This window comes from Dromiciops gliroides, chromosome 6, assembly GCF_019393635.1.
Source record: "Dromiciops gliroides isolate mDroGli1 chromosome 6, mDroGli1.pri, whole genome shotgun sequence".
Taxonomy (NCBI): domain Eukaryota; kingdom Metazoa; phylum Chordata; class Mammalia; order Microbiotheria; family Microbiotheriidae; genus Dromiciops; species Dromiciops gliroides.
Window position 1 is genome coordinate 226,148,559 of NC_057866.1, and position 27,240 is coordinate 226,175,798.

The following is a 27,240-nucleotide window of genomic DNA, read 5'->3' on the forward strand; positions in this document are numbered from 1 at the left end:
AGACTACCTTTCTTTTTTGTTTTTGTTTGTTTGTTTTTTGTAGGACAATGGGGGTTAAGGGACTTGCCCGAGGTCCAACAGCTAGTGAGTGTCAAATGTCTGAGGCCGAATTTGAACTCAGGTCCTCCTGAATCCAGGGCCAGTGCTTTATCTACTGCGCCACCTAGCTGCCCCCGACTACCTTTCTTTTTATTAATTATACCCCCAGAGCTAAGCACAGTGCCTGGTACATAGGAGATACTTAATAAATGTTTGTTGGATTATTGGAATTAAGGGGAAAAGACAACAAGTTCTGTTTGGGACATGTTGAAGCAGAGATGTCTCTAGGAGACCCACTTTTAAATGTTCAATAAGCATTTGGTGATGCAGAATTGAAGCTCACAGGAGAGAGAGGGTATTTATAATAGACAAATTAACTTATTTGATTAAAGCCATCTTAAAATAATATTGCTATTAACCATATAAATCTTCTCTTGATTCTGCTCATTTTACTATTCATTATTTTGTACAATCATTGAGTTCATCATTTCTCATTCCATCACAATCATATACCACAACTGGAAGTTATACATAGTAGATTTGAAGTTTCATGTGCAACTATCTTTTTTATTGTACTATGTTATAGAAATTCTTGTTTTATTCCATAAATCAGTGGGGGCTGGATGGGATTGAAGTAGATCCGGGAGTCATCCACAGAGTTGATAATTAAACCGACAGCATTAGAAAGGTACCCTAGAAACCTTTTATTCCAATTCCTTCATTTTACAATTAAGGGGACTGAGATCAGGGAGAGTAGTGATTTAGTAATAATAGCTAACATTTATATAGTACTTCAAGGTTTGCAAAACATCTTTCAAATATCATCAGCCTTTATTCACACAACAAGGCTGGAAGGTAGCTGCTACTATTAACCCCCATTTTACCGATAAGGAAAACTAAGTCAAAGTGAGATTAAGAGGGGGAGGCAGCTAGGTGGTACAGGAAATAAAGCACCGGCCCTGGATTCAGGAGAACCTAAGTTCAAATTAGACCTCAGACACTTGACACTTACTGTCTGTGTGACCTTGAGCAAGTCACTTAACCCTCATTGCCCCACACCCCCCAAAAAGTGAGATTAAGTGACTTGTCAAGGGTCATACAGCTACAAAGTGTCAGAGACAAGGTTCAAACTCAAGTCTTCCTGATTCCAGGTCCAGCATTCTATCAACTGAGCCACCTAGCTACATTTTAAGACAACTTCCTTAGATTACCCAATCAGTGTCAGAGCCAGGATTTGAACCTAAAGCCTCTGATTCTAGATCCAATCAATACTCTCCACTCTATTGTGCTATAAACCCTGGGTCTTTTCTTAGGAAGATGTATAATCACTACACAAGTAAGTTCAATAGCACATACTTTTCAATTGCATCATCACCTTAACAATTTTCTAGCAAACTAATGCAACTCTCCCTAAATCATTCTACTAAAAGTGAATGATGCCAGTGAACTTTCTTTTACATTTTAAAGACTATCATAATGTCAGAAAACAGCAGGAGTTTTACCTGTTTATTGGATCAAGAACAATATTTTTAGGATAATTTAATTCTTTCAAGAGGACACGAGAATTGTTTCCTTTCATGTCTGTGGCTTCAATTGTTCCTTTCAATTGATTGGACCAAACAATTTCTTCATGTATCCAATTTATTGCCATTCCTGAAACCCCTTTTTCCACATGGCACAGAATCTGTGAAATAAAAATTTTAATTGAGTTATTATCCTTTCCTTATCATTAACAAGATACTGCTTTTAAAATAGCTGTCATTTTAAGCATCTGTCACCATTAACGATTTTATTCTTTAACTTTCTATTATAATTAAACTACTTTGAATAAAATGAATAAGCCCTGAGTAGCTATTATTATTTTTGTCATTTCAAAATTACCATCTCAAATGAATCTCCGAAAGAATATTTCTGAATTTATGTGTACCTATTTCTTGGCTCCATATTTTCTATCATAGCTCTGAAATATAAAGGTTCTCAAAATATGCACACCATTAGAATCAGATATTGATTTCAACTTTCTGAAAAGTGAAATCCACATCCTTTGATAACAAAGCTTATTCAGGTCCATCATAGTAATACTTTTAAATTTTAATTTAAGATTTCAACCAAATCCACCCATGCACAACATTTTGTCAGAATACAACAAGACCCCATAGAGTTCGTGTGTCAGGTTGGGAAGTAAATGGATCAAGTACTTTATGTCATTCTTGTCCTACTTGATCATGAACCTCACTAAACTTAAGTAAGCTTGTGCTCAAACAGTGGACCAATAGTTCATCAATGGATCCATATTCAAAGCTTTTCCAGCTTTGAAGGACCTAGACAGAGCTTGCCATACTCACTTCATAGGATGGTTGCAAGGAAAATGTTGTGCATACTGTAAAGCACTATGGAACTATAAGGACACATCATAAATTCTTATTCCAAATATAATCCCTGAATTTGCACAAAATGATCAAGTCAAAAGAAATGTCATTGTGGGGAAAGAATCAGGTAAGTATTGTTCATCTGAATTAACTGGTCCTTTTACTAAACTGACCAGTCAATTCAGACAAAATGGTCACTCCCATGGTCCCAAACACCACAGACTAAAAGAAATCTCTCATGTATACGAGAAGAAACTAGACTGGACCTCCCCAAATTAGGATCAATGTTATTCTACCACTGACACAATATTAGCCACTTCCCGCTAGGCGTCATAGAACCTCGTGTCCCTGACCAACATCTCACAAATGCTATGACAGTGAGTCCTTACCTCTGTCTTTGTGCCATTCAGGAATACTTTCTGCAGGAGTCCTCTTTCTAAATCCACCCAATAGACTTTCTCCTTTCTATAATGAAAATCCATCAATACCAATTTGCCAGCATTAGGTACCACTTGCTGATGGTTAGTTCCCTCCATGTCAATCCTAAAGATAGCATTTCCATGGTTGAAAATTAAGAAGGGTGCAGGACCTGAGGGAGAAGGGAGAAAGCAAACCATATATTCACATCATTTAAAAAAATTATTCAGCTAAATTATTTGAAAATTACACCAAATAGAGGTAATTTTTTTTGCAATTCATCATTCTAATCACCATCATTCTAATCATCTTCATGTTTCCATCAGGGAAATAGATACAAAATTACAGTAGTTGGGTCATGGGTTTTAAAAATACATAGATAATCTCCATTAATTAATTGTGGAAAATAAGTGTTACCAAATTAACTTGGATTGGTGTGAAAATTCTCATTACCTGAATTACCATCATTCTAATCATATTCATGTTTTCAGCAAGAAAATAGGTACAAGATTACAGTAGTTGGGCCATGGTTTTAAAAAATATACAGATAATCTTCATTGATTAATTATGAGAAATAAATGTCACCAAATTAATTTGGGTTGGTGAGGAAAATGAACAGCATAAAAAGTAAGAGCTTTAATGTATGAGTGGAAACTCTATTGTAATCTCTGTAGCATGAAAAATTCATCTGAGATGAGTATGTGTGCAGTAGTAAGATATTAAATGTAAAATGATAGTTGCTAAGGTTAATATATTTGCAATTGCCTCCTCCTCTCCAACTACTCTCTCCCTCACTTTATCTCCTAATTAGTAAGTAGGAGACATAGAAAAAAAGGTAGAGAAGAGAGGAGAGAAAAGAGGAAGGAGAACTCAAGGCTGTGCTTCTGGGATATCTCAGAAAGGACCAGCCCTGGTTTACTCCCATCTCCTTTGTCCTTCTGGAGACCTTAAATGCATGCGTTCTTCTCATCTTCTGGTGGTCTTGGGGTTGCCAAATTTCCACTGTGACCATTGCTTCTCTGGCATTCCATAGTTAAAGAAAGAAAGGGTTAAGATCACATGAAATTTTTGTTACTGAGATTTCAGGCAATTAGCTCCTCTTCTTCCAGAGTCTCCAGGTATAAAAGCAGACCTTTAAAACCCTTGTGCGGGAGGAAATTCTCCATTTGTCATTCTCACCGTAGGAACAGCTGGGTTCTCAAATCCATACAGGGAGGGCTTCCCTAAAGAGTACTCATTTCTCCACCCTAAAATCTGCATATTAGAGAGATAGGTTGACAGCCAACAAGCTTCTTGAGAGCAGAGCTAATGTGTACTCTGTTCTCCTAAGTGACGAAAATAATGGCATATACCTCCTGGGCCCTCAACAAGTGGCTGTATAGCATAGCAGACTGAGAGCTAACCTGGGAAGCAAGACCTTAGTTCTGGCTAGAGGACCCTGGGCAATGCCTTCAGTCAGTCAGGTAACATTTATTAAGCACCTGCTATGTGCTGGCCTCAAACCTGAAGTTCAAATCTGGCCTCAGACACTTACTAGCTATGTGACCCTGGGCAAGTCACTTAACCCCTATTTGCCTCATTTCCTCATCTGTAAAATAAGGATGCAATGGAGAAGGAAATGGCAAACCCATTTTAGTATCTTTGCCAAGAAAACCAAAAGACAAAGAGTCAGACACAACTGAATGACTGAACAACAAAGATGTGCTGCTGCTGCTGCTGTTGTTCAGTTATGTCCAACTCTTCATGACCCCATTTATAGTTTTCTTGGCAAAGTTTGCCATTTCCTTCTTCATCTAATTTTACAAATAAGGAAACTGAGGCAAATAGGATTAAGTTACTTGCCCAGGGTCACACAGCTAGTAAGTGTCAGAGACCAGATTTGAACTCAAGAAGATGAATCTTCTTGAATTCAGGCCTGGTGCTCTCTCCACTGAGCCACCTAGCTGTCCCGACACTGAACACTTTACAAATATTATCTCTTTATTCTCGCAAGAACCCTAGAAAGTGGGTACTCCTATTAACCCCATTTTACAATGGAAGAAACTGAGGCAAATATAATTAATGACTTGCCCGAGGTCACACAGCTATTAAGCATCTGACGTCAGACTTAAACTCAGGTCTTCCTGAACTTACATCTAGCATTTGATAAAAAAGAAAGACAAATACAGTGTTTAATAATATCCGTATAGAGGACAGCTAGGTGGTGCAGAGGATAGAGCACTGTCCCTGGATTCAAGAGGACCTGAGTTCAAATCCGGCCTCAAACACTTGACACTTACTAGCTGTGTGACCCTGTGTGACCCTGGGCAAGTCACCTCATTGCCCTGAAAAAAAAATAATATCTGTACTATTTGCCTCACATGATTGTTGTGAGGCTTTAATGAGCTAATGTATGCAAAGAGCTTTGCAAACCTTAATACACTTTAGCCCTGGTATGGCACCCCACACCTGGAATCCCACCTGCTGGTATATTTCTGGAGTCTGGGAATTCTGGGCTGCACTAGGGTTGAAGAAAAAAGAATGTTCGCATTAAATCTAACATGAACGTGGTGAGGACAGGGAAGCTATGGGCAGCCAGGCTGCTCGTGAAGAGGCAAGGTGACTCAAGGTGGAAAACAGAGTAGGTCAAAGCTTCCATGCTGATCAGCAGTCTGGTTAGCTAGTGAGTGGCCAGTGAACTTCCAGCCTGGGAGAAAGAGGGACACCCAGTCTCAAAAATTAAAAATCAAAACAACCACCATTCCTCACCCTATTTCTTGCCCTATTTGCTCAGCTCATAAGATGAAGAATTACAGAATGGGAAGGATAAAGAAAATTCTAGACTTGGTAGCTGCCTGAGTGTGGACAAGCATTCAATTAGTTCTGTGTAACATCTCCTCCCTCCTCGCAGTAGGTGCTGATGCTCAAGAGATAGTAATAGAGAGAAGCTTGGCAACCACAAAACCAACAAAAACAATATTCCCCACAAAGAACAAGGTGATGGCATCAGCAGAGGACATGAGTAGCCCTGCGGCATTGGAGGTATGTTGTTCTAGCCATGGGTGTATCTTATGTTTTTGCCTCTTTACATTACCTAGACACACCTTCCCTATGTGTGGGCCCTTCATTTATATTCCCTCTTTGTAGATGTTCCCTACATGCATGCCTTCCCCCCACTAGTGTTAGGCTACCTTAGGGGGAGGGAAGAGAGAGATCTTTATTTGTCACTTCATTTACTATGCTGTTGGATTAGATGTCTTTTGCTTCAATTAATGTATCCTCTTTCTGTTAAAATATATCAGTGAGACCTTCTAAGCTATAGCTTTTGATTAGGTGCTGACCCACAAAGTGCTTTGAACCCAAGATCATTTTTCTGGGGTCTCTTTATACAGGGGACAAAGTGTCAAAGTGTATTCAAAATATCACCAATCACCTGTATTAAGTGGACACTCGAAGGAAGGAAGGAAGGAAGGAAGGAAGGAGGGAGGGAGGGAGGGAGGGAGGGAGGGAGGGAAGGAGGGAGGGAAGGAAGGAAGGAAAGAAAGAAGGGAATGAGGAAGGGAGGGAAGAAAGGAGGGGGAAAGACTTCAATGGAAGCTTCTGAAAATGAAACATTTGATGACATAAGCAAAAAAGTATTTTCCTTTCAAGTGAGAGATATAATGTAAAAAAGACCAGTGACTCTATAAAATACCTCCATATCATAAAGAGATGAAAGGAGGGGCAGCAAGGTGGTGCAGTGGATAGAGCACTAGCCCTGGAGTCAGGAGGACCTGAGTTCAAATCCAGCTTCAGACACTTAACACTAGCTGTGTGACCCTGGGCAAGTCACTTAACCCCAATTGCCTCGCCAAAAAAAAAAAGAGAGAGAGAGAGAGATAATAGGAGCCCTAGTGCCCTTGCCAGAGGATTTTTATTCCTTAAGACTGGATTGACCTTGAAGGACTATAAGATCACAGATCAAGAAGTGTTCAATAATTTCAGTATTGTCTGATTCATCTTGACCCCATTTGGGGTTTTCTTGGCAAAGATATTGGAGTAGTTTGCCATTTCCTTCTCTAGCTCATTTTATAAATGAGGAAACAGAAGCAACAGGGGTAAGTGATTTGCCCAGGTTCACACAGCTAGTAAGTGTCAAAGGCTATATTTGAACTCAGGCCCTCCTGACTCCAGGTCCAGCATTCTATCCACTGCGCCACCTAGCTGACTTGTATCTAATACCATGCCATTATATCAGGTTATATTGTATAAAGATTTCAGAATATTACTTAAGGAAATGTCATAGGAATGGTAGAAATTGTCCAAAGAGAAGTTCAATGAACTAATTCTCTTTTAAGGTCTCTCAATTATGCCGTTTTATAGAGCCATTAACCTGGCATTAAGATTGTTCATGCAGGAAGTATATAAGAGCCATAGGTATATAAGAACATGGGTGAATATGCCACCATCACTACCCTCAGCAGCCTCCTGCCATTCAAATAGACTAACAAGCAGAGCAAAACACTTTTCCAAACTTTCAAGTATGAGAAAATATTCCCAGATGTTCAACAACCCCACAGTACTGCTGGATTTGCTCTTCCAGAGTGCTGTAACTGATAGAAAGGCAAATCTTAGCTCTACCGCCAGCAAAGTGAATTCAGAATGAAGCAGGGCAAGGAATGGTGTCATTTCACCAAACTACACTAGAATGAATATTTGTACGAAAGCCCTACTCCAGGGCCTCCCTGACACACTTGGGCAATAAGCCTACATCAGCAGAACTCGAGCTTTAGCTACTGGAGTCTAAGAGGTTCTTCTGAGCTGGAAGGGCAGCCAAGTGGCACAGGGGATAGAGTATGGGGCCTAGAATCAGGAAGACTCCTCTTCCTGAATCCAAATCTGGCCTCAGACACTTACTAGCTGTGTGACCCTGGGCAAGTCACTTACCCTTGTTTGCCTCAGTTCCTCATCTGTCAAATGGGCTGGGAGAAGGAAATAGCAAACCACTCCAAGAAAAACCTCAAATGGGGTCACAAAGAGTCAGATACAAGTGAAATGACTGACCAGCAAACAACAACTGAGCTAGAAGAGCTTTGATTTGGGGTCCAGCCACAAATTGCCTGATGTAAGGACAGAGAATCTCATCTCCAAAATGTTAGTCATGGGGTCTTTATCTTGTGAGCCCCCCCCCTACTCCTTCTGCTTCTCAGGAAACAGCTAGAGAGGTGTCAGAATAGAGAGCAGAGGACTGAAGTCTACCCTGTGAACATACTGGTTATGTGACCCTGGGCAAATCACTGACCTTTTCTTACACAGCTCCCAAAGAACTGTCAAAGATAATACGTGGCAGGAAAGTTACAGCTTCTAAAATGATAGACCAAGTTCTTCTTGGGAACTTCCTTCACCAATGAAGTCACAGGTTCATAATAAAATTTTTAAAAAGAGAAAATAACTAATGACAAAAGGTAGAAAGAATGAAGAATTGAAGGAAAAGACAAAGAAAGAACAGCAGCAGGAGGAGGAGTGTCAATAAGAGATCAATGGTATGTAATACTCTATTACAAATCTCATTTTAAGCCTGGGGGTGGTACAGTGTCTTCTATGGGCCACATGGTTCCCTCCTCGATGACTTTAGGGAGTTTATTTTGGACAACAATTTGAGTTCAATCGCAATCGTTCTCAGCCCCCAGTGAGGAAAACTAACATTTGGGCAGAGATTGGGATCTCTGCCTAATTTGACATTTATATGTACCTCTAGTTAACTCCTGGCCACTGTGATTGAGGCAAAAAATCAGTTTACCCAAGGGAAACATTTGGATAAAGAAACAGCAGGTTATATTACTGGCCACAGGTACTTCTCTGGATAGATAGGCACTGGGAGAGGAAGTTGAGGAAAAAGCTGACATTTTCTCTAGACTTCCTTCAACCTGGATATTCTGCTATGAAATACCCATAGAGCCAATGACTCTCCTCAATATCTCTCTTTTCTGGTATAGCTCACTTCTAGCTTTGATGCTCAGGGATGCCATACTTGCTCCAATTTATCCATTCTGAAATCATATCATAATTTATAGATGATCCCTGAGGCACAGCCAAGTATTCTTGGCCTATCCAAATACAATTCTTACGCAATGACGCTACAGTTTGAAGGATTTTTTTCTCTCACTATTAGATCTGTGAGACTGATTGGGCATCCTATTTTCTTAGAGGGTGGGGAGGGAAGAGTGAATAAACTTTACAGATAGAAGGAATGGAGTGAGAAAGGAAGTGAGAGATACTTTTGAGGTTTCTACAACTATGTGAAATAGTGGTGAGCTACAATTAAGACCCTAAACACTGATCACTGGATTCTGGAATATAGAAAAAGAGGGTGAAAAAAAAGGCCTGTCTGCTCAATGAATCTGTAGCTGCCTGTGTCAGGCAATTTAAGGAGTAATTCATGAGTACCACCAACAGAGAACAACAAACATATATAATGCTGTGACTTAAGCCAACCTATCAATGGATCAGACAGACTCCAAAGCTAGACAAGAGAAACAATCAGGTGCACAACAGAATTGGTGAGTGAAATTCATAATGGCTGGGGCCAGCGTACCAAAGGGACAGTCAGGAATTTTCCCAGTGTCCTGTGGTGTTTCCATTTTTAGATCCAAGAAAAAGAATAATGCTGGTCCTTTATCCCTATGACTCAGACTACTGACCTGGAATCATGAGAAACTGTCCAAAATCCTTTGCAGATGGAGCTTGCTCATAAGACCTACAACCAAAATGACTTTGCAGTATACTGACTAGATTGTTAAGAATGCCAAATTAGATGCTAACACCAAGGCTTCCTATCTGTTTGACTTAATTACATCTTGGTCAAAGAGCCCATCTGAAAATAAAAGACTTGAGGGTAACTGTACACAAAGCACTCAACGACAGTCAATTAATGAAAAGCTATTTTTCAGTTGTGTCCAACTTTTTGTGACCCCATTGGGGGTTTTCAGAGGAAAGATTCTGGAGTGATTTCCCATTTCCTGGTTCAGCTCACTTTACAGATAAGGAAATGGAGGCAAAAAGGGTTAAATGATTTGCCCAGGGTCACACAGCTAGTGTAAGGCCAGATTTGAACTCAGGACAATGGGTTTTCTGACTCTAGTCTCACTGCTCTATCCACTGTGCCACATTTATTAAGCACGTACTCTGTTTCAGATACTGTGCTAGGCATTAAGGGAACAGAGAAACAAAAATGAAATAATCCCTGCTCTCAAGGGCTTTGTAGTCTAACAGGGAAGGATATATAAGATATATAAGAATGGATATATAAGAATGATAATAGTAACTAGTATTTATATAGCATTTTAAGATTGGCAAAGAGCTTTATAAATATTATTTCTTCTTCACAAAAACCCTTAAGAGGTATGTGCTATTATTATCCCTACTTTACAGAGAAGAAAACTGAGGCAGGTTAAGTGATTTGCCCAGGGTTACACAGCTAATACGTGTCTGGGGCCAGATTTAAACTCAGGTTGTCTTGACTCCCAGGTCCAGTGTGCTATCTCCTGTACTACCTAAGTGTCGATCAAAATAGATAGAAAGTAATTGATTGCTTTCCTAGGGGAAGGACAACAGGCAAGACCTCTTGTAGAAGGTATGGGGACTGCCTGGGAAAGGACAGGGAAAGAAGAGGTAGAATCGCATGGATAAAGAAAAGCAAGCCAACCAGCAAGTCAAGAAAATCACATTCTGCAACAAATTAAAAATTCAGGTTAGACAGAGGGCAGCGGAAAGCTATGTGGTGGGTGTCTCACACATAGAATAGAAAGAGAATAATGTACAATAAACCTGGAAAGGCCCATTGGAGCCAGACTGAGAAGAGCTTGAGTTCCAGAGACATCAGCATTGGACCCTAGAGGTGATAGGGAGCTGCTAGAGTTTAGTGAACAAAACTATTGCTTTTGGTCAAAAGTAATGACAACAAATATCACATGGGAGAAAAAGTTCTTGGTTACTGAAACAGGTATTGAATCAAAAACAACAAATCACTCAGCTTCTAGAGGTAAATGTTTGGCATTTAATTGGGGGAAGCAGGGCAATGAGGGTTAAGTGACTTGCCCAAGGTCACACAGCTAGTAAGCATAAAGTGTCTAAGGCTGAATTTGAACTCATCCAGGGCTGGTGCTTGATCCACTACGCCACCTAGCTGCCCCCTGGTATTTCATTTTTTAAAACAGACCTAGGAGCCTTTTGAGAGTGACGGAATTATGAAGTCTTTGAATAAAGGCTTCATGTGTCCATATTAAATCCCCAGTGAGTAATTAGATGTCTATGCTAGAGCCCCGTGTCATGCCAATATTTTATCAATCCTATTTGATTTATCAGTTATTTAATTAAGCCTCGTCCATTTCAAAAGTAGATGCATAAAGGCTTAATGCATTACATACAAGACACAGCAAATTAACCAACAGAGAAACTCTTTTTGATAAACAAAGGTAAGTTGACAAATATGTATGACAATGTAATCACTCCAGTGAAACTGATGTTTTGCTCTGACTGAGCAACTAAGAGGTGGGAGAGGGAGGGAGGGATTCACAGTAGCACTTTTCTTCCCTTTAGAAAGATTAATACTATTGATACAGAATAGCTGGAAAGTAATGGAGGTGAGGGGAAAAGAGCCTGGGAAGGCTTCTTGCAGAAGGTGAGATTTCAACTGATGGCTGGAGGAAACCAAAGAAGGTAAAGTTAGGGTGGTGTGACAGGAGTGGGGAGGAGTGGGGATGACAGAACATTGCAGGCCTGGGGGACAGCCAGTACAAATGCTTGGAGACAGGAGATGAGTGTCTTGTGCCAGGAACAGTAAGGAGGCTGGTGCAAAGTTCCAACCAAATGGTACCTACCCTTTCCACTGTTCTGTCTGGAATGCCCATTCCATAGCTAACACATTTTCCTTCATCCTAAATCTTTTCTTCTCCCAATCCTTCCATCTTCTAGCTATCTGGCTCCCTTCTTATGGTACAACCCCCCAACCACCTTTTCAGCTCTAGCTGGACTCATTCTCCTCAGCTCACTGTTCAAGGAAGGGAAGCTGGAATACTCTTTGTTCCTCACTGCCATCTCTATCACTCAGTAACTTCTCCTTTGAAATTCAGGCTAATATCTACCACCCAATCAAAATCCTGGTAGCTACTGTCTACATATCTCCCCGACCATGCTGCTTCTTTCCCTCCTCAATGTGTTTGGTACCTGGCTCCTCCCCAACTCCTCCCCTCCTACTTGAGAACATCAACTTAATATATTCTCTCCTTTAAGTATCCTACTCACCTCCTGTGACTTACTCCTCTACCCTACTTCAGCCCCCCCCCACATACTTGATCTTCCCATCACCCACCAAAATTCTTTTTTTTTTTTAAACTTAATGTCTGTATTTTATTTAAATGGGGATCTACTCTTTTTTTGGATCTTATCTTTTCTCTTCATGGATTCTATAGGAACATTGTTATTGGGTTTGGGTTTTTTTGGGGTTTTTTTTGGTGAGGCAATTGGGGTTAAGTGACTTGCCCAGGGTCACATAGCTAGTGAGTGTTAGGTGTCTGAGGCCAGATTTGAACTTAGGTTCTCCTGACTCCAGGGCTGGTGCTCTATCCACTGCGCCACCTAGCTGCCCCTGGAACATTGTTATTGTAAACAGTGGTAGAGGCCTTTTGATAAATCTGTTGGTACTGTATATCTTAATGGTATCTATTTAGTTTGGGAGGGGGGCCAACCTAGGGAGACAGAATGAGCGGGAAACTGACCTTAAACATAGAATAACAGGAGTAAATCAGGGAGTTTCTTCTTCGACATGATTTCTTAGTCCTCAGTCAAGTATGATTGTGAGATGTTTCTGAGGAGCCATTTGTTGGATCCACTCTGCCTGTGGGAGCAGTGGAGATCTGTAATTCCCAGGGAGTTGGTCTGGGGCTTGGGAATAGCTCTCCAGGTAGACTCTCTTAAAATTCCAAAATCCCTTTATCTGACCATAAACTATCGGCTTTCATCTCCCCCTCTGCCTTCCCTTACCAAACCCTACTCTTTGTCCTCACCATGCCCTCGAACCCCTCAACCCCTCAATTATCTTCCAGACCATTTCCCCCTGTGAAAGGCACTCTCTCTTCCCTATCTTGACCCCATCGATTGTGGCCTGCCAAACCTTAGCCTCGGATCCTTTCCACATCTGCCACCTTCACTCCTACAGAGATGTCATTGAACAAAGTGACCTCTGAAAATCATGCAGTCGTTCTGATTGAATCCACTACAGATTTGTTACCCTAACTCAACTGAGCCTTCACCACTGCTAGGCAATCCTACTCTACTTCCCAAGTTAACTCACTATCCCACTGTCCACAGAAACTCTTCCAAACCTTTTCAGCTCTCCTCAAACCTCTCCTAGCCCCTCAGCTGAAAACCCCACCTCACATTTTACATGAAAAATTGAATCCATTTAATGTGAGCTCCCTCTTCTCTCCTCTTCCTCATTTCATATCATTCAGATGTCTTCTGCCACTATTTCCTCCTTCACTCCTGTCTCACATCAAAAGGTGGCCTTATGCCTTACCAAGGCTAACCCTTTTTCCTGAAGAAGCAATCCCATTCCATCTGTCATTCTTCAACAGATTGCCCCACTCTGTCAACCTCACTCCATCATTTATCTTCTGTTTCTACTGACTCCTTTTCTATTGCCTACAAACATGCCCATGTCTCCCCCATTCTCAAAAAACTCTTATTTGAGCCTTCCATTTCCACTAGCATCCTATTTCTCTAAAAAACCCATCTATAATAGGAGCCTCCACTTTCTCTCTTCTAGATTCTTTCTTGAGTAATCTCTCCGAGCTCCTGACACAATTACTCCAAGAAAAACTCCAAAGAGATTCTTTCTTAACTGCTTACAATCCAGCTTCTGATCCCATGATTCCACTGAAATTGTTGTCTCCAAACCCAATGACCTTTTCTCAGTCCTCATTCTCTTTAACATCTCTGCAGCCTTTGACACTGCTGATCACTCTCTCCTTTCTAGGTTTTTGGGATACCACTCCCTCTTAGTTCTCTTTCTGCCTATCCGACCACTTTCTCCGTCTCCTTTACTGAACCTACATCTAGATCACACCCTCTAACTGTGAGTGTCCCACAGGGTTTTATCCTAGGCCTTCTTTCCTTCTTCCTCTCTACTATTTCACTTGGTAATCTCATCAGCTCCCATGGATTTAATTACCATCTCTGTGTTGACTGTTTTCAAACCTGCTCCAACTTTTCTGCTGACCTCCAATCTCACATCTCCAAATGCCTTTCAGACATTTCAAACTGTATGGCAGTAGATATTTTAAACTCAACATGTCTAAAATGGAACTCATTATCTTCTCTCCTAAACCTAACTTTTCTATTATTGTCCAGGGCAACATCATCATCCCAGTCCCTCAGGCTTGCAATGTAGGTGTCATCCTGTAACGATTGGAATGGCGCCACCTGCTGGAGACTTACTGTAGCAAAGCTCCGCCGTGAGGAGAAGGCCTCTGAGGGCAAGCCACGTGGTCAAGGTCCTTAGTGTCAGGAAGTGACGTTTGCTCGTGGGTACTGTCTATCAAGGCTACCAGCCAATCAACTTAAGGAGCCTCCCATTTCTGGGAGGGAGACATGAAGTAGGAAGCAGATGCTGGTGGAGGGGTTTGGTCTCTTTTTGGTTCCTGACCTCGCCATGGTGGGTCAGATGATAGGGTCTCTTAGAAATAGTTAGATTTTTACCTTTCTCTCTGATCCTAATGCTCTTTAATAAATACTTAAACATTTAAATACTCTTGCTAAAGCTTATAATTGATTGGCGACCACTCTTTAGATATTTTAGACAGTATAGCTAGAATTTTAGCCTTTATAATCCTCTACCCCTTAGTATCTCTCACACCCCACATTCAACCTGTTGCCAAAGCCTACCATTTTCACCCTTGCATGGCAGTGTCAAGGGAGAACCTGACACTGCCACCACTGCTGCAGGCCCTCATCACTCTCCATCTGAACATGGATCTTGTGACCTCAAGGCTCTCACCACTCCAATCCATCCTCCATGCAGCCACCAAAGTCATTTTCCTAAAGCACAAGTCTAACCACGTCCTGCTCTGTTACTTCCAGGATCAAATACAAACCCCTGCTTGGCATCCAATATCCTTCAGAATGTGGTCTTCTCCCGCCTCTCTGGTCTTCTTATGCCTTGCTCAGTGCCAGTCTTCTTTGTGCTGTTCCACAAATAAGACATCCCATCTCTCAGGCATTTTCTCTGACCATCCCCCATGCCCGGAAGGCTCTCCCCATACATGTCCATGTCCTGGCTTCCCTGGCTTCCTTTGAGTCCCACTGAAAAATCCCATCTTTCACAGGAAGATTCCTCTACCTTTGCTAGTGCCTTCCCTCTTTATTTCCTGCTCACCTGTATATAGCTTGTTTGTCCATATTAGCTTGCTTGTTTCCCCAATTCAGTTGTAAACTACTTGAGAACAGGAGCTGCTTTTTGCCTTTTTTTGGATTCCCAGTGCTTAGCACAGTGCCTGGTACATAGCAGGTTTGATATTTATTTGCTAACTGGTAGAGTAAGTGGAGGGAAGTTAAGTGTAAAAAGACTGGAAAGATAGGCAGGGATCAGGTTGTGATGTGCCAGAGGACTTGATATTTGATCCTAGAAATAACAAGGAGCCACTGGAGACTACTGAGTAACATAATCAGACCTGAGCTTTAGAAAAGCCATTCTGACAGCTGAGTGGAGGATGACTGGAGTGGAAAGACAGATGGGGAAACTGAGGTATTACTTGCCCAAGGTCTTACAGGTAGTACCCATCAGAGATGGAATTTGAACCCAGTTCCTCAAACTCCAGTCTTCCACTATACCATGCACAATTTGTAGTCTTATCCATGCATGCTTACATCATCACTTGAGAACATCTTTCCTTGGTCCTAATAGAGGGTTATTGCTGAGTGCTTGTAAACTTCATAGAGATCCTTAGAGATCTCTTTCCTTATGTTTTATCTTAGATGGAATCCTTGCCTTGGCAAAGTTTATTAGCAAAACCAGAAGGTTTTTAATGAATACATTTCTTAAAATATGCTTTCCCAACACGTTAAAAACACTGTTGATTCTACTAGAATTCTGAAGGGTTTTTGTTTTGTTTTGTTTTAAATTCTAAACAATACCTCTGGAATTTTGCTGGTCCATGGCTTCCCCAGAGCTAAATTCCATTAGCATTAACGAGAGGACTTTTTGCAAGTCCCTTGCATACCAAGGAGAGATTAAATCCCTTTGTGTTCAAAATCCTATAGTGAACAGAATAATTGTGTGCTTCTGAAGCAGAAAAACACTGGAGGAGCCCAGACTCAAAACTAGGTTTTTTAAGTTGAGTTAAATGTTCCAAAGTATTCAGAATCACTATTTAAGGGAACAAGTTATGATGATAGGTGCTTTCAAACATTATTATTATTATTATTAATAGAAGATACTATCAGAGGCTTTGAAAAATATTTGGGGGAGTGGGCAGAATAGCTTTTTAAGGGATTTTAAATGTTTATTAGAAAACAACTGCATAGCAATTGCCTCTAAGGAATAGTTCTCAGTGATGCTGTAGAGCCTTTCTGTATCCTAGCAACAACCTCCCCACAATAAGAAGGGCCCCAGCAAATGAAATCCCCTTACAAAACACAAAGAGGGTCCACAGGTTACTCTGAATGCAAGAAGAGGGCAGGACTCTGCTTAAAGACCCTTTCTGAGCTTTCTGTCACTGGCGAAGAGGCTTTGCAAATCAGGGTGAATCATGAATCCCCTGTCACAGGTCTCATCTTAAATGCCATGCCAGAAAGCTATTCTACTTTGCTACGGGTCCTGAGAAATGCTTGGGAAACTCAGCTCCAGGGAGATATTAGCATGCTAAGCCAGACCCTGGAGAAAGTGAGAGTGTGAAGTTAAGATCAGTAAATGAGAACACTAAACCCATTGGGGGGGTAGAGGGTGGGTAAGCAAATGTCAGACTTCGAAAGAAGAACAAGAAGGTCAGGAGGTGGTGAGAATAGAAACCCCTGCCCTGGCATTTGACAATAGACAACTTCAGTAACCACATTGACACCCAGAATAGAGCTCAAATCTTGGATGGGGAAGCTGAGAAAGCTGGGGGTGGGGTGGGGGTGGGGGTGGGGGTGGGGTCTTTAATTAGCAATTCAAGGTGGGAAATCACTACACTTTCATATTTTGTTGGCGGTTAGCAAATTCAATAAAACAGAGAAGCATTTTAAGACGTAATGAATTAAAAAACCCTCTTATTTATAGCATCATCATAGCTTTAGAGCTAGAAAGGGACTTAGAGGCAGGCCTTTGGAGGCCTTTATTTCAGATGAGGCACATAGAGGTTAAATGACTTGCTCAGAGCCACACTGATATTAAGTGTGTGAGAAAATAATGATTGATTAGTGGTATATGGGGAACTTCGGATTCCCCTTTGTGGATTGGAAAGGACCTCAAAGGCCTTAAGACTAACTCCTGTTATTTTATTTATAATGAAACTGAGTCTAAGAAAGGATGTATGACTTGCCCAAGGTCAGACAAGTGATAATCAACAGGAGGAAAATTTGAAGACAAATCCTGTGACTTTCAGTTACAGTCCTCTGCCTCTCCTTTATAAATGTCTTAATATTCCCCTTCATCTTACTCCAAGGTGTGTTTCATAGAACATCAGAACTTCATAAACATCCCAAGAGATTTCAAGAAAGCAGACACATTTTATTTGTATCAATCCCATCATATTTAAGAACAGAAGCTCCAAAATCTCAAAAGTTTGAAAACCTCAGATTTCAAGTCATATTTGTCCACTGGTGAGTTAGAATATGCTGATGAGTTAAGAAGACCTCCCTGGTGAAAGCTGTGGTACAGTAGAGACTGAGGACTTGAGTTCTACTCCTGCCACTGATGCTGCTTCCCTCAGTGACCTTTGACAAGGAAGGAACTTGGCTTCTCAGGATTTCAGGTCCCTTCTAGCACTAGATCAAATTATACTGGGCAGTTAGATGATGCAGTGGCTAGAGCACTGACCCTGCAGTTGGGAGAACTTGAGTTCAAATTTCACCTCAGACACTTACTAGCTGTGTGACTGTGGGCAAGTAACTTAACCCCAATTGCCTTAGACATCTGGGGCCATCCTCCAGTCTTCCTGATATATATCTTGCCACTGGATGCAGGTGGCTCTGGAGGCGAGAGTGAGGTTGATGACTTTTCATAGCCCTCCCTCACTTAAATCCAATTCAGTGCAACTCATGACATTACCCCAATGTCGTGGTCTTCTTTGGGAACCAAGGACAAACAACAAGATCAATTTTCTAAGACCCATTATGGCTAGCAGGGCTTTCCTCATTGCAGCCATAAGTGCTTGAGAATTACTGATTATCCCAAAAGTTCATTTGTACCAGTGATTTCTCACTCCTCTCTGACCACAGCTTTCATCAGATCTACACAGAGCACTTCAATTGACTAATTTGATTTTCATTGACTATCCTCTGCTGAGGTGCAGGTAAGCAATGAAAGGACCAAAAGTCTAGCAGGCAAGGGAAGTATGGGTCTGAAAAATCCACAGACTGTATCAGTCCCCAAATAATTTCATGAAAACTTGACTGTAAATAGGTGTTTGGAAGACTCATCTTCATAAGTTTAAATTTGGCCTCAGATACTTACTAGCTATGTGACCCTGGACAGGTCAGCTTCCTCATCTATAATATGAGCTGGAGAAGAAAATGGCAAACCACTCCAGTATCTTTTTTTTCTTTCTTTCTTCTTTTTTTTTTTTTGCAGGGCAATGAGGGTTAAGTAACTTGCCCATAGTCACACAGTTAGTAAGTATCAAGTGTCTGAGGCCGGATTTGAACTCAGGTCCTCCAGAATACAAGGCTGGTGCTTTATCCACTGCACCACCAAGCTGCCCTCAACTCCATTATCTTTTGCCAAGAAAACCCTAAACAGGTCCACAAAGAGTCAAATACAACTGAAACAACAACAACAAATGGCATATACTGGTATTATATAATATTACATTGGTATTGTTATTATATAATAGTACATCTTACTCCTGGTTCATTAGTTGCTGAGGATCAACCTTAACAATCTGGAAGAATCTCCAGGGCTATAAATCTAAATTTCCTGAGGGCAGAAACCATTTTGTTTTTATGTCTATGTTTATGCTTATGACACTTGAACTACTGAGCTAATAAATTAAAGTAGGAGTTGGTTTTATTGGGGGGGAATAATAAAATAGATAAACCATTGGTTAATTTGATTTTTAAAAAAGAAAGGAGAAAAACAGATTTCCAGTACTGAAAATGAAAAGGGTGAATTCACCACCAATGAAGAAGAAATTAAAGGAATCATTAGGAAATACTTTGCCCAATTATATGCCAATAAATCTGATAATCTAAGTGAAATAGATGGATATTTATGAAAATGCAAATTGAGGGGGCAACTACGCGGAGTAGTGGATAAAGCACTTCCCCTGGATTCAGGAGGACCTGAGTTCAAGTCTGACATCAGACACTTGACACTTACTAGCTGTGTGACCCTGGGCAAGTCACTTAACCCCCATTGCCCTGCCCCCCCCAAAAAAAAAAGAAAGAAAAGAAAAGAAAATACAAATTGCCCAGATTAACAAAAGAGAAAATAGAATACTTACAAATCCCCATCTCAGAAAAAGAAATTGAATAAGACATCAGTGAATTCCCTAAGAAAAAAATCCCCAGACCCAGAAGGAATTCTACAAAATGTTTTTAAAATACAGTTAATCACAATACTATATAAACTATTTTGAAAAATAGGCAAAGAAAAAGTCTTACCAAATTCCTCTTATGAACCAAAGATGGCACTTATACCCTAACCAAGAAAAGCTAAAACAGAAAAAAGAAAACTGTAAGACCAATTTCCCTAATGAATAGTTATGCAAAAAAATTCTAGGAATAAAATTGCAGCAATACGTCACAAGGATCATACACTATGACCAGGTGGGATTTATACCAGTACATCAGGGGAAACTATCAGTAAAATTGACCATATCAATAACAAAACCAACAGAAACCATATGATTATCTCAATAGATGCAAAAAAAGCTTTTGAGAAAATACAGCATCTATTCCTATTAAAAATGCTAGAGAGGGACAGCTAAATGGCGCAGTGGAAAAAGAGCACCAGCCCTGGAGTCAGGAGGACCTGAGTTCAAATCTGGCCTCGGACACTTAACACTTACTGGCTGTGTGACCCTGGGCAAGTCACTTAACCCCAATTGCCTCACACACACACACACACACACACACACACACACACACACACAAATGCTAGAGAGCATACAAATAAGTGGAGCTTACCTTAAAATGATAAGTAGTATCTATCTAAAACCATTAGAAAGCATTACCTGTGAGGAAGATAAGTGAGAAGACTTCCCAATAAGATCAGGGGTGAAGCAAGAATGCCCATTGTCACCACTAAGATTCAATATTGTGCTAGAAATGTTAGCTATAACAATAAGAAAAAGAAAGTGAAGGAGTTAGAATAGGCAATGGGGGGGAGAAACCTATCATTCTTTGCAGATGGCATGATGGTATTCTTAGAGAATTAACTAAAAAACTACTTGAAATAATTAACTTTAGCAAAGTTGAGGGATATAAAATAAACCCATCTAAATCATTAATATTTCTATATATTGCCAACAAACCCAGGAGCAAGAGATAGAAAGAGAAATTCCATTTAAAATAACTATAGATTGTTAAGGGCTAAAATTCTAGCTAAACTGTCTAAAATATCTAATGAGTGGTCGCCAATAAATTATAAGCTTTAGCAAGAGTTAGGCTTTTAAGCATTTATTAAGGAAAAGAAGAATTTGGTAAAGAGAGAGAGAAAGGCCTAGATTCCTATCTATTAAAGGGAGAGCACATTTCTAGCTCCGCTCTCCACCAGAGTCCAAAGGCAAGAGCGCGAGACTGAGCGCCAGTCTCTTCCTTCCTCCTCCCACTAGCCCGCGTCACTTCCTGACTCCTGGTCTTGCCCTCAAAGACCTTCCCTTCATGGGCAGAACTCTTCTACAGTAAGTATCCAGCAGGTGGCGTCATTCCAATCGTTACAGTCCCCCCTGTTGTTCCTCAAGAAACAAAATGTTTCCTTGACGGAACAGTAAAAACAATATAATAACTATTGCTAACTAATAATATGTGAACAACAATATAGAAAAGGAAGAGAGGAAAGTTTTGTCCAGAGGGGCGATTTTTTGTCCTCATGAACCGACGCTTTGACATTAGTCTTGCAAAGGGAGGGCCTCTGCAGAGAATACATGTTACAGATGGTGTATATTATAACAGAAAGAGAAAAAAACCCAACAAAAACAAATCAAAACTGTTCATTTAAAGTCTCTGAAAGTCTTTTCTCAGATGTCCTCTAGGTGTAGTCATGGAATGGAAGTCTTTTCAGGGGTTGATGTGTGGATACTGGTAATCAGCCAGGAAATTTCCTACAAAATTGAGCTTAACACAACTTTAAAATAGCTTTGTCAATAATCAAATCAAACAATGAAAGTTCTCAAAAACATGTCTAAGGGAATTCAGAATCTTAGTTGTTACACATGAAACATATAATAAAACAAAAATTGAACCATTCTTTAAAATTATAAAATACTATAGTCCCCCCTTATGGAGGGTATTTGAGAAGACAATTGCTGCGATATTAATTTTTAAAAATAATTTTTATCTTTGTTTCATCACTTTTTGCATCATCTGCCTAATTATCCTCATGCCATTATGAGAAATTAGAAAATCTAATATAATTGGTAACAGGTGTCAAGACCAAATTCAACACTGTTATTTATCATGACACCTGAGATAATTATGGGGGTTACCATAAAAGAACAGAGAAATGATGGGATATGAGCATTCCCACACTTGAGCAATATGTACTGCCCATACAGTATGCCAGGCTTAAAATAGGTGGATGGAATATATGTCCATGCCACCGAACATATTGGAAGAAACTGAGTCAGACTTAATCAGATGCATGGGATTGAGATGTCCATGGCATCAGGCATATAGGAGGGAGCATAGAAGCCAGGTGTAGAAGTGAGATGGGTGGGATGAATACTTCCAGCCATCTGTACAATATTGTGGGGAAAAAGAGAATAAAATATTAAACCAAGAGAATCCAACCTCAACATTTGTCAAAAGCCGTTCCCTCGGCCATACCTTGACTTCATGCATGTCTCCCCTCATGTGACAGTTCAGTGTCTGCTCTTGCATGTATTCCTCTTGTGATTGGATGGCATCTTGGCCAACTGGCATCTGATAACTCAGAATAAAGGCAATTAATGTCTTAAATGATAAGTTCCCATAATCCAAGTCTCATATGGATTTAAAATTGAGGATAATAAATGATTGCAAAAAATGTGAATACATCTTGACTCAAAATATAATATATAATTATGCAACAATTTCAAATAATACCCTTTTTTTTACTTAGTATATAATTACTTTTGTGAAAAATCAGAATATACTTAAATACAAGTTAAAGCACAACAGAATCTCAAAGAACTTTTTTTTTTTTGAAAATAGAAAACTTTTACAAATGTTCCCCTCTTTTTTTTTTTTTTGGGAATATGCTTATCAAAAATAATACTTCTAGAATCAATTTACACTTGCCATGGCAACCAATTTGCCACGGAAATGCTTTAAAGAGTTTGATCAAATAATCAGTTGAGAAAAAATAACAAAAACAAACAACTCAGAATATGGGAGCACAATACTCCTAGAATTAACATTGTATAATAAAATCAAAACCATCTTGCAATGTTTCAAAATTAGATAGACAAATGAATAGAAGAAAATACACATGGAACAATAAAAGACAATGAAATTCAAACTAAGGAAGTCTAAATGAATGTGAACTTAATATTAATAAGAGTATTATAAAATATAAACTTGATCACATGACTATAAAAAGCTTTTACAAATATTCTCCTTGTTTTAAAAACTAAATATAAAACACAATCTCAAAAGCATGAAAATCTCTATGAAAATAAACCCATACCATTAATTTCAAAATGTATATGTAATAGCATAGAAATCCTATGTAACCTCTGAACTGATATTAATACTCTGAGTGAATTCAGAACACCTTTGATTCCGATATCTAAAATCCCCAATACTCATATCAATACCTTGCTGCTTACTTCTACATTTCTGTAAAATATATACCCTTCCATGGCAAAAGAGGCAGAGTCTTGAACTATGTTGATTGTCATTCTTATTCAGCTTAAGTTTTTCTTCTTTAACCCCTCTATATTGTCTGTCAGTCTTTCCACCATACAAATGCTTTATAAGATTACTAATTAAAGACAAAAGCAGGTTAGCAAAATTATGAACAAAACGAGTATATCTGGAATTTAAAGAGTTTTCTAAGATTGTCTCAAAAGCACAGCCAGACCAGGGAAGGGCTGAGCCTGAAGCTGCAAATGCAGGTAGAAAAAGTTGAGCATGCGCATCAGATCTCTGGACTTCCCAGGCAGGGGAAGCTATGGGCTTGGCCATAGGAGGAGTAGAGGGTGGGGTCTGGAGAGGAGGGGAGGGACCAGCACAATTTGAATCACACTTGATTTTGAACTCAGGCCTGGATTCCTCTTCCCCCACCTTGCCTCCAGGTGCTAGGGGATTAAAAGCTTCTAGAGGGTGGGTCATTGCCTCCAGGCATGCAAAATTAAAGCAACAATTACTGTTAGAACTGGGAAAAGCTGCGGGAATCTCTTCAGGTTTCTCTGAAAAAGCATGGTTGGGAGAGGGAGAGATATTTCCTCCTGTGAGTAAGTTACTGGCTCTTTTAACAAAAATAAAAAGAAAAATAGAAAATCCACAAAAACAAAGCATTAACATGATCTTATCTCCCATTTGTCTGGTTAAACAGACCAAAATCAAAAATAGGATAATTAGGGAGTTTAAAAGGTCCATTCGAAAAAATTCAAAGGAAAACACAGCCAGTACACCAGTACTTAGCAGTTAAAGGGAGAGGGAGGGGAAATTTCTTACCCAACCAGCAGATCAGAAGAAGACTGAGGGTTAGCTTTCCTCTTCGTGGTCAGCCATCTGTTAAGGGCTAAAATTCTAGCTAAACTGTCTAAAATATCTAATGAGTGGTCGCCAATAAATTATAAGCTTTAGCAAGAGTTAGGCTTTTAAGCATTTATTAAGGAAAAGAAGAATTTGGTAAAGAGAGAGAGAAAGGCCTAGATTCCTATCTATTAAAGGGAGAGCACATTTCTAGCTCCGCTCTCCACCAGAGTCCAAAGGCAAGAGCGCGAGACTGAGCGCCAGTCTCTTCCTTCCTCCTCCCACTAGCCCGCGTCACTTCCTGACTCCTGGTCTTGCCCTCAAAGACCTTCCCTTCATGGGCAGAACTCTTCTACAGTAAGTATCCAGCAGGTGGCGTCATTCCAATCGTTACAAGATAGTGGCAGCTAGGTGGCACAGTGGATAAAGCACCAGCCCTGGGGATTCAGGAGGACCTGAGTTCAAATCCGGCCTCAGACAAAAAGAAATTTAAATTTAAATTTAAATAACTGTAGATAATATAAAATACTTGGGAGTCTACCCCAGGAACTATATGAACATAATTACAAAAGATTTTTCACATGAATAAAATCAGAGCTAAACAATTGGAAAAATATCACTCGCTTATGGGCAAGATGAGCCAATATAATAAAAATGACAATTTTGCCTAAATTAATTTACTTTTTCAGTGCCATACCAATCAAACTACTCATAAATTATTTTATAGAACTAGAAAAAATAACAACAAAATTGATCAGAAAGGACAAATGGTAAAGAATATCAAGGCAATATGGCATTTTAAGTTTGAGAGACATAATTTTATTAATACTAGCATTTTTAATAAAAGGTAAGTGGCATTCTCTCTCTCTCTCTCTCTCTCTCTCTCTCTCTCTGCGGTGCAACAAAGGTTAAGTGATTTGTCCAAGGTCACACAGCTAGTAAGTGTCAAGTGTCTGAGGCCAGATTTGAACTCAGGTCCTCCTGAATCCAGGGCCGGTGCTTTATCTACTGCAACACCTAGCTGCCCCCTCAGTGGCACTCTCAAATGCCAAAGACAATCATGGTAGTGGGCTCATGGCATATATGACCTTGGAAGAGGGATATTCCTGCAGGTGGCAATCAACTCTGATCAAACAAACTCTGACTTTACAAAGAGAAGTGAGCTCACTCAAATGAGGGGCTGAGAGAGACATCTTGTCAGTCTTGGACAAAGAGACTATCTCTATAACCAGACCACCCCCAGCCTTGGACAATCTAGACAAAAGCATCTATCTCTACCCAAGCTTGACTGAGTGGAATTCACCTGAGTTTAGAGATTCCTCATAAGGTTGGATGAGTTCTGACAAAGATTGAGAAGTAATTCAATGTCCTTCAAGAGACTCCAGAAAAAGGGGAAACCCTAGATCTCCCAAAATCATTGTTTATTAATAATAATTCTTCTTAGGAATTAATAAAAATGAAAAGGAAGATGACCTAGAAATACCAGATCTCAAACTATATTATAAAGCAGCAACCATCTAGTACTGGCTAAGGAATAGAGTGGTGGATCAGTGGAATAGATTAAGTACACAAGACACAGTAGTAAATACCCATAGTAACCTAGTGTTTGATAAACCCCAAACTCCCAGCTTCTGGGATAAGAATATTTGACAAAAACTTCTGGGAAAACTGGAAAACAATATGGCAGAAAATAGATATAGACCAACATTTATACCATGTACCAAAATAAAGCCAAAATAGGTACCTGATTTAGACAGAAAAGGTGATACCATAATAAGCAAATTAGGAGAGCAAGAAATAGTTTATATATTAGGTCTATAGAGAAGGGAGGAATTTATTGCAAACAAGAGATAGAGAGAATTATGAAATATAAAATGGATAATTTTGATTACTTCAAATTAAAAAGGAGCTGTACAAAGAAAAGCAATGTAAGCAAGGTTAGAAGGAAAGCAGAAAGCTGGGAAACCATTTTTACAGCAAATGCCTCTGATAAAGGCCTCATTTCATAAATATATAGAGAACTAGTCAAATTTATAAGAATACAAGTCATTTCTCAGAGGATATGAATAGGCAGTTTTCAGATGAAGGTATCTATAGTCATATGAAAAAAGTGCTCTAAATCACTATTGATTAGAGAAATGCAAATTAAAACAACTCTGAGGTGCCATTTTACACCTATCAGATTGGCTAAAATAACAGAAAATGATTAATGTTGGAGGGGATGTGGGAAAATTGGGACACTAATGCATTTTTGGTGGAGTTGTGAACTGACCAATGTTGGAGGGGACGTGGGAAAATTGGGACTCATTCACTATAGGTGGAGTTGGGAACTGATCCAACCATTCTGGAGAGCATTTTGGAACTATGCCCAAAGGGCAAACAAATTGAATACCCTTTGATCCAGCAATACCAATACTAGGTTCTGTATCCAAAAGAGATAAAAAGGGGAGGAGAGGACCTACATATACAAAAATACTTATAGCATCTCTCTTTGGGCGGGGGGGGGGGGTTGTTTCATTGTTGTTTTTTTAGCAGCTCTCTTTGTAATTGAGAGGATGTCCATCAATTGGGGAATATCTGAACAAATTGTGGTACGTAAATGTAATGGAATACTATTGTGCTATAAGAAATGATAAGCAGAAAGACCTACATAGACTGGTGCAAAGTGAGCAGAACCAGAACATTATAAATAGTATCAGCAGTATGAAGATCAGTTATGAATGGTTTAGCTCTTCTTAGCACTACAATGATCCAAGACAATTCCAAAGGACTTATGGTGGAAAATGCTATTCACATCCCGAGAAAGAACTGATGGAGTCTGAATGCAGATTGAAGCATACAAACTTCACTTTATTTTTTCATGGTTCTTTTCTTTTGGCCTATTTCTTCTTTCACAACATGACTAATATGGAAATATGGTTTACGTGATTGCACATACATAACCTATATTAAATTGCTATCAGGAAGGGGGTAGTGAGAAAGAGAGAAAAGGAGATAATTTGGAACTCAAAAATGTTTTAAAGTACATGTAATTGGAAAAAACCAAAATACTATTTAAAAAATAATGGCACTGGGGCAGCTAGGTGGCGCAGTGGATAGAGCACCGGCCCTGGAGTCAGGAGTACCTGGGTTCAAATCCGGCCTCAGACACTTAACACTTACTAGCTGTGTGACCCTGGGCAAGTCACTTAACCCCAATTGCCTCACTAAAAAAAAAAAAAAAAAAAAAAAAAAAATAATGGCACTGCAGATAGAACACCAGGCTACCTGGCCTGGAATCAATAAGACTCATCCTTCTGAATTCAAATCTAGCCTCAGATTATCTGTGTGACCCTGGGCAAGTCACTTCACTCTGTTTGCC

The 27,240-nt window shown here is 39.8% G+C and overlaps 1 protein-coding gene across 1 annotated transcript in view; it reads right to left on the minus strand.

The window, feature by feature from the left end:
* Nucleotides 1-27,240, minus strand: part of EGF (epidermal growth factor) — a 140,606-nt gene that overhangs the window by 106,850 nt on the left and 6,516 nt on the right. Inside the window, 2 exon segments of the mRNA XM_043972334.1 lie at nucleotides 1,542-1,723; nucleotides 2,798-2,997. Of these exon segments, the coding sequence (XP_043828269.1) occupies nucleotides 1,542-1,723; nucleotides 2,798-2,997 (382 nt within the window).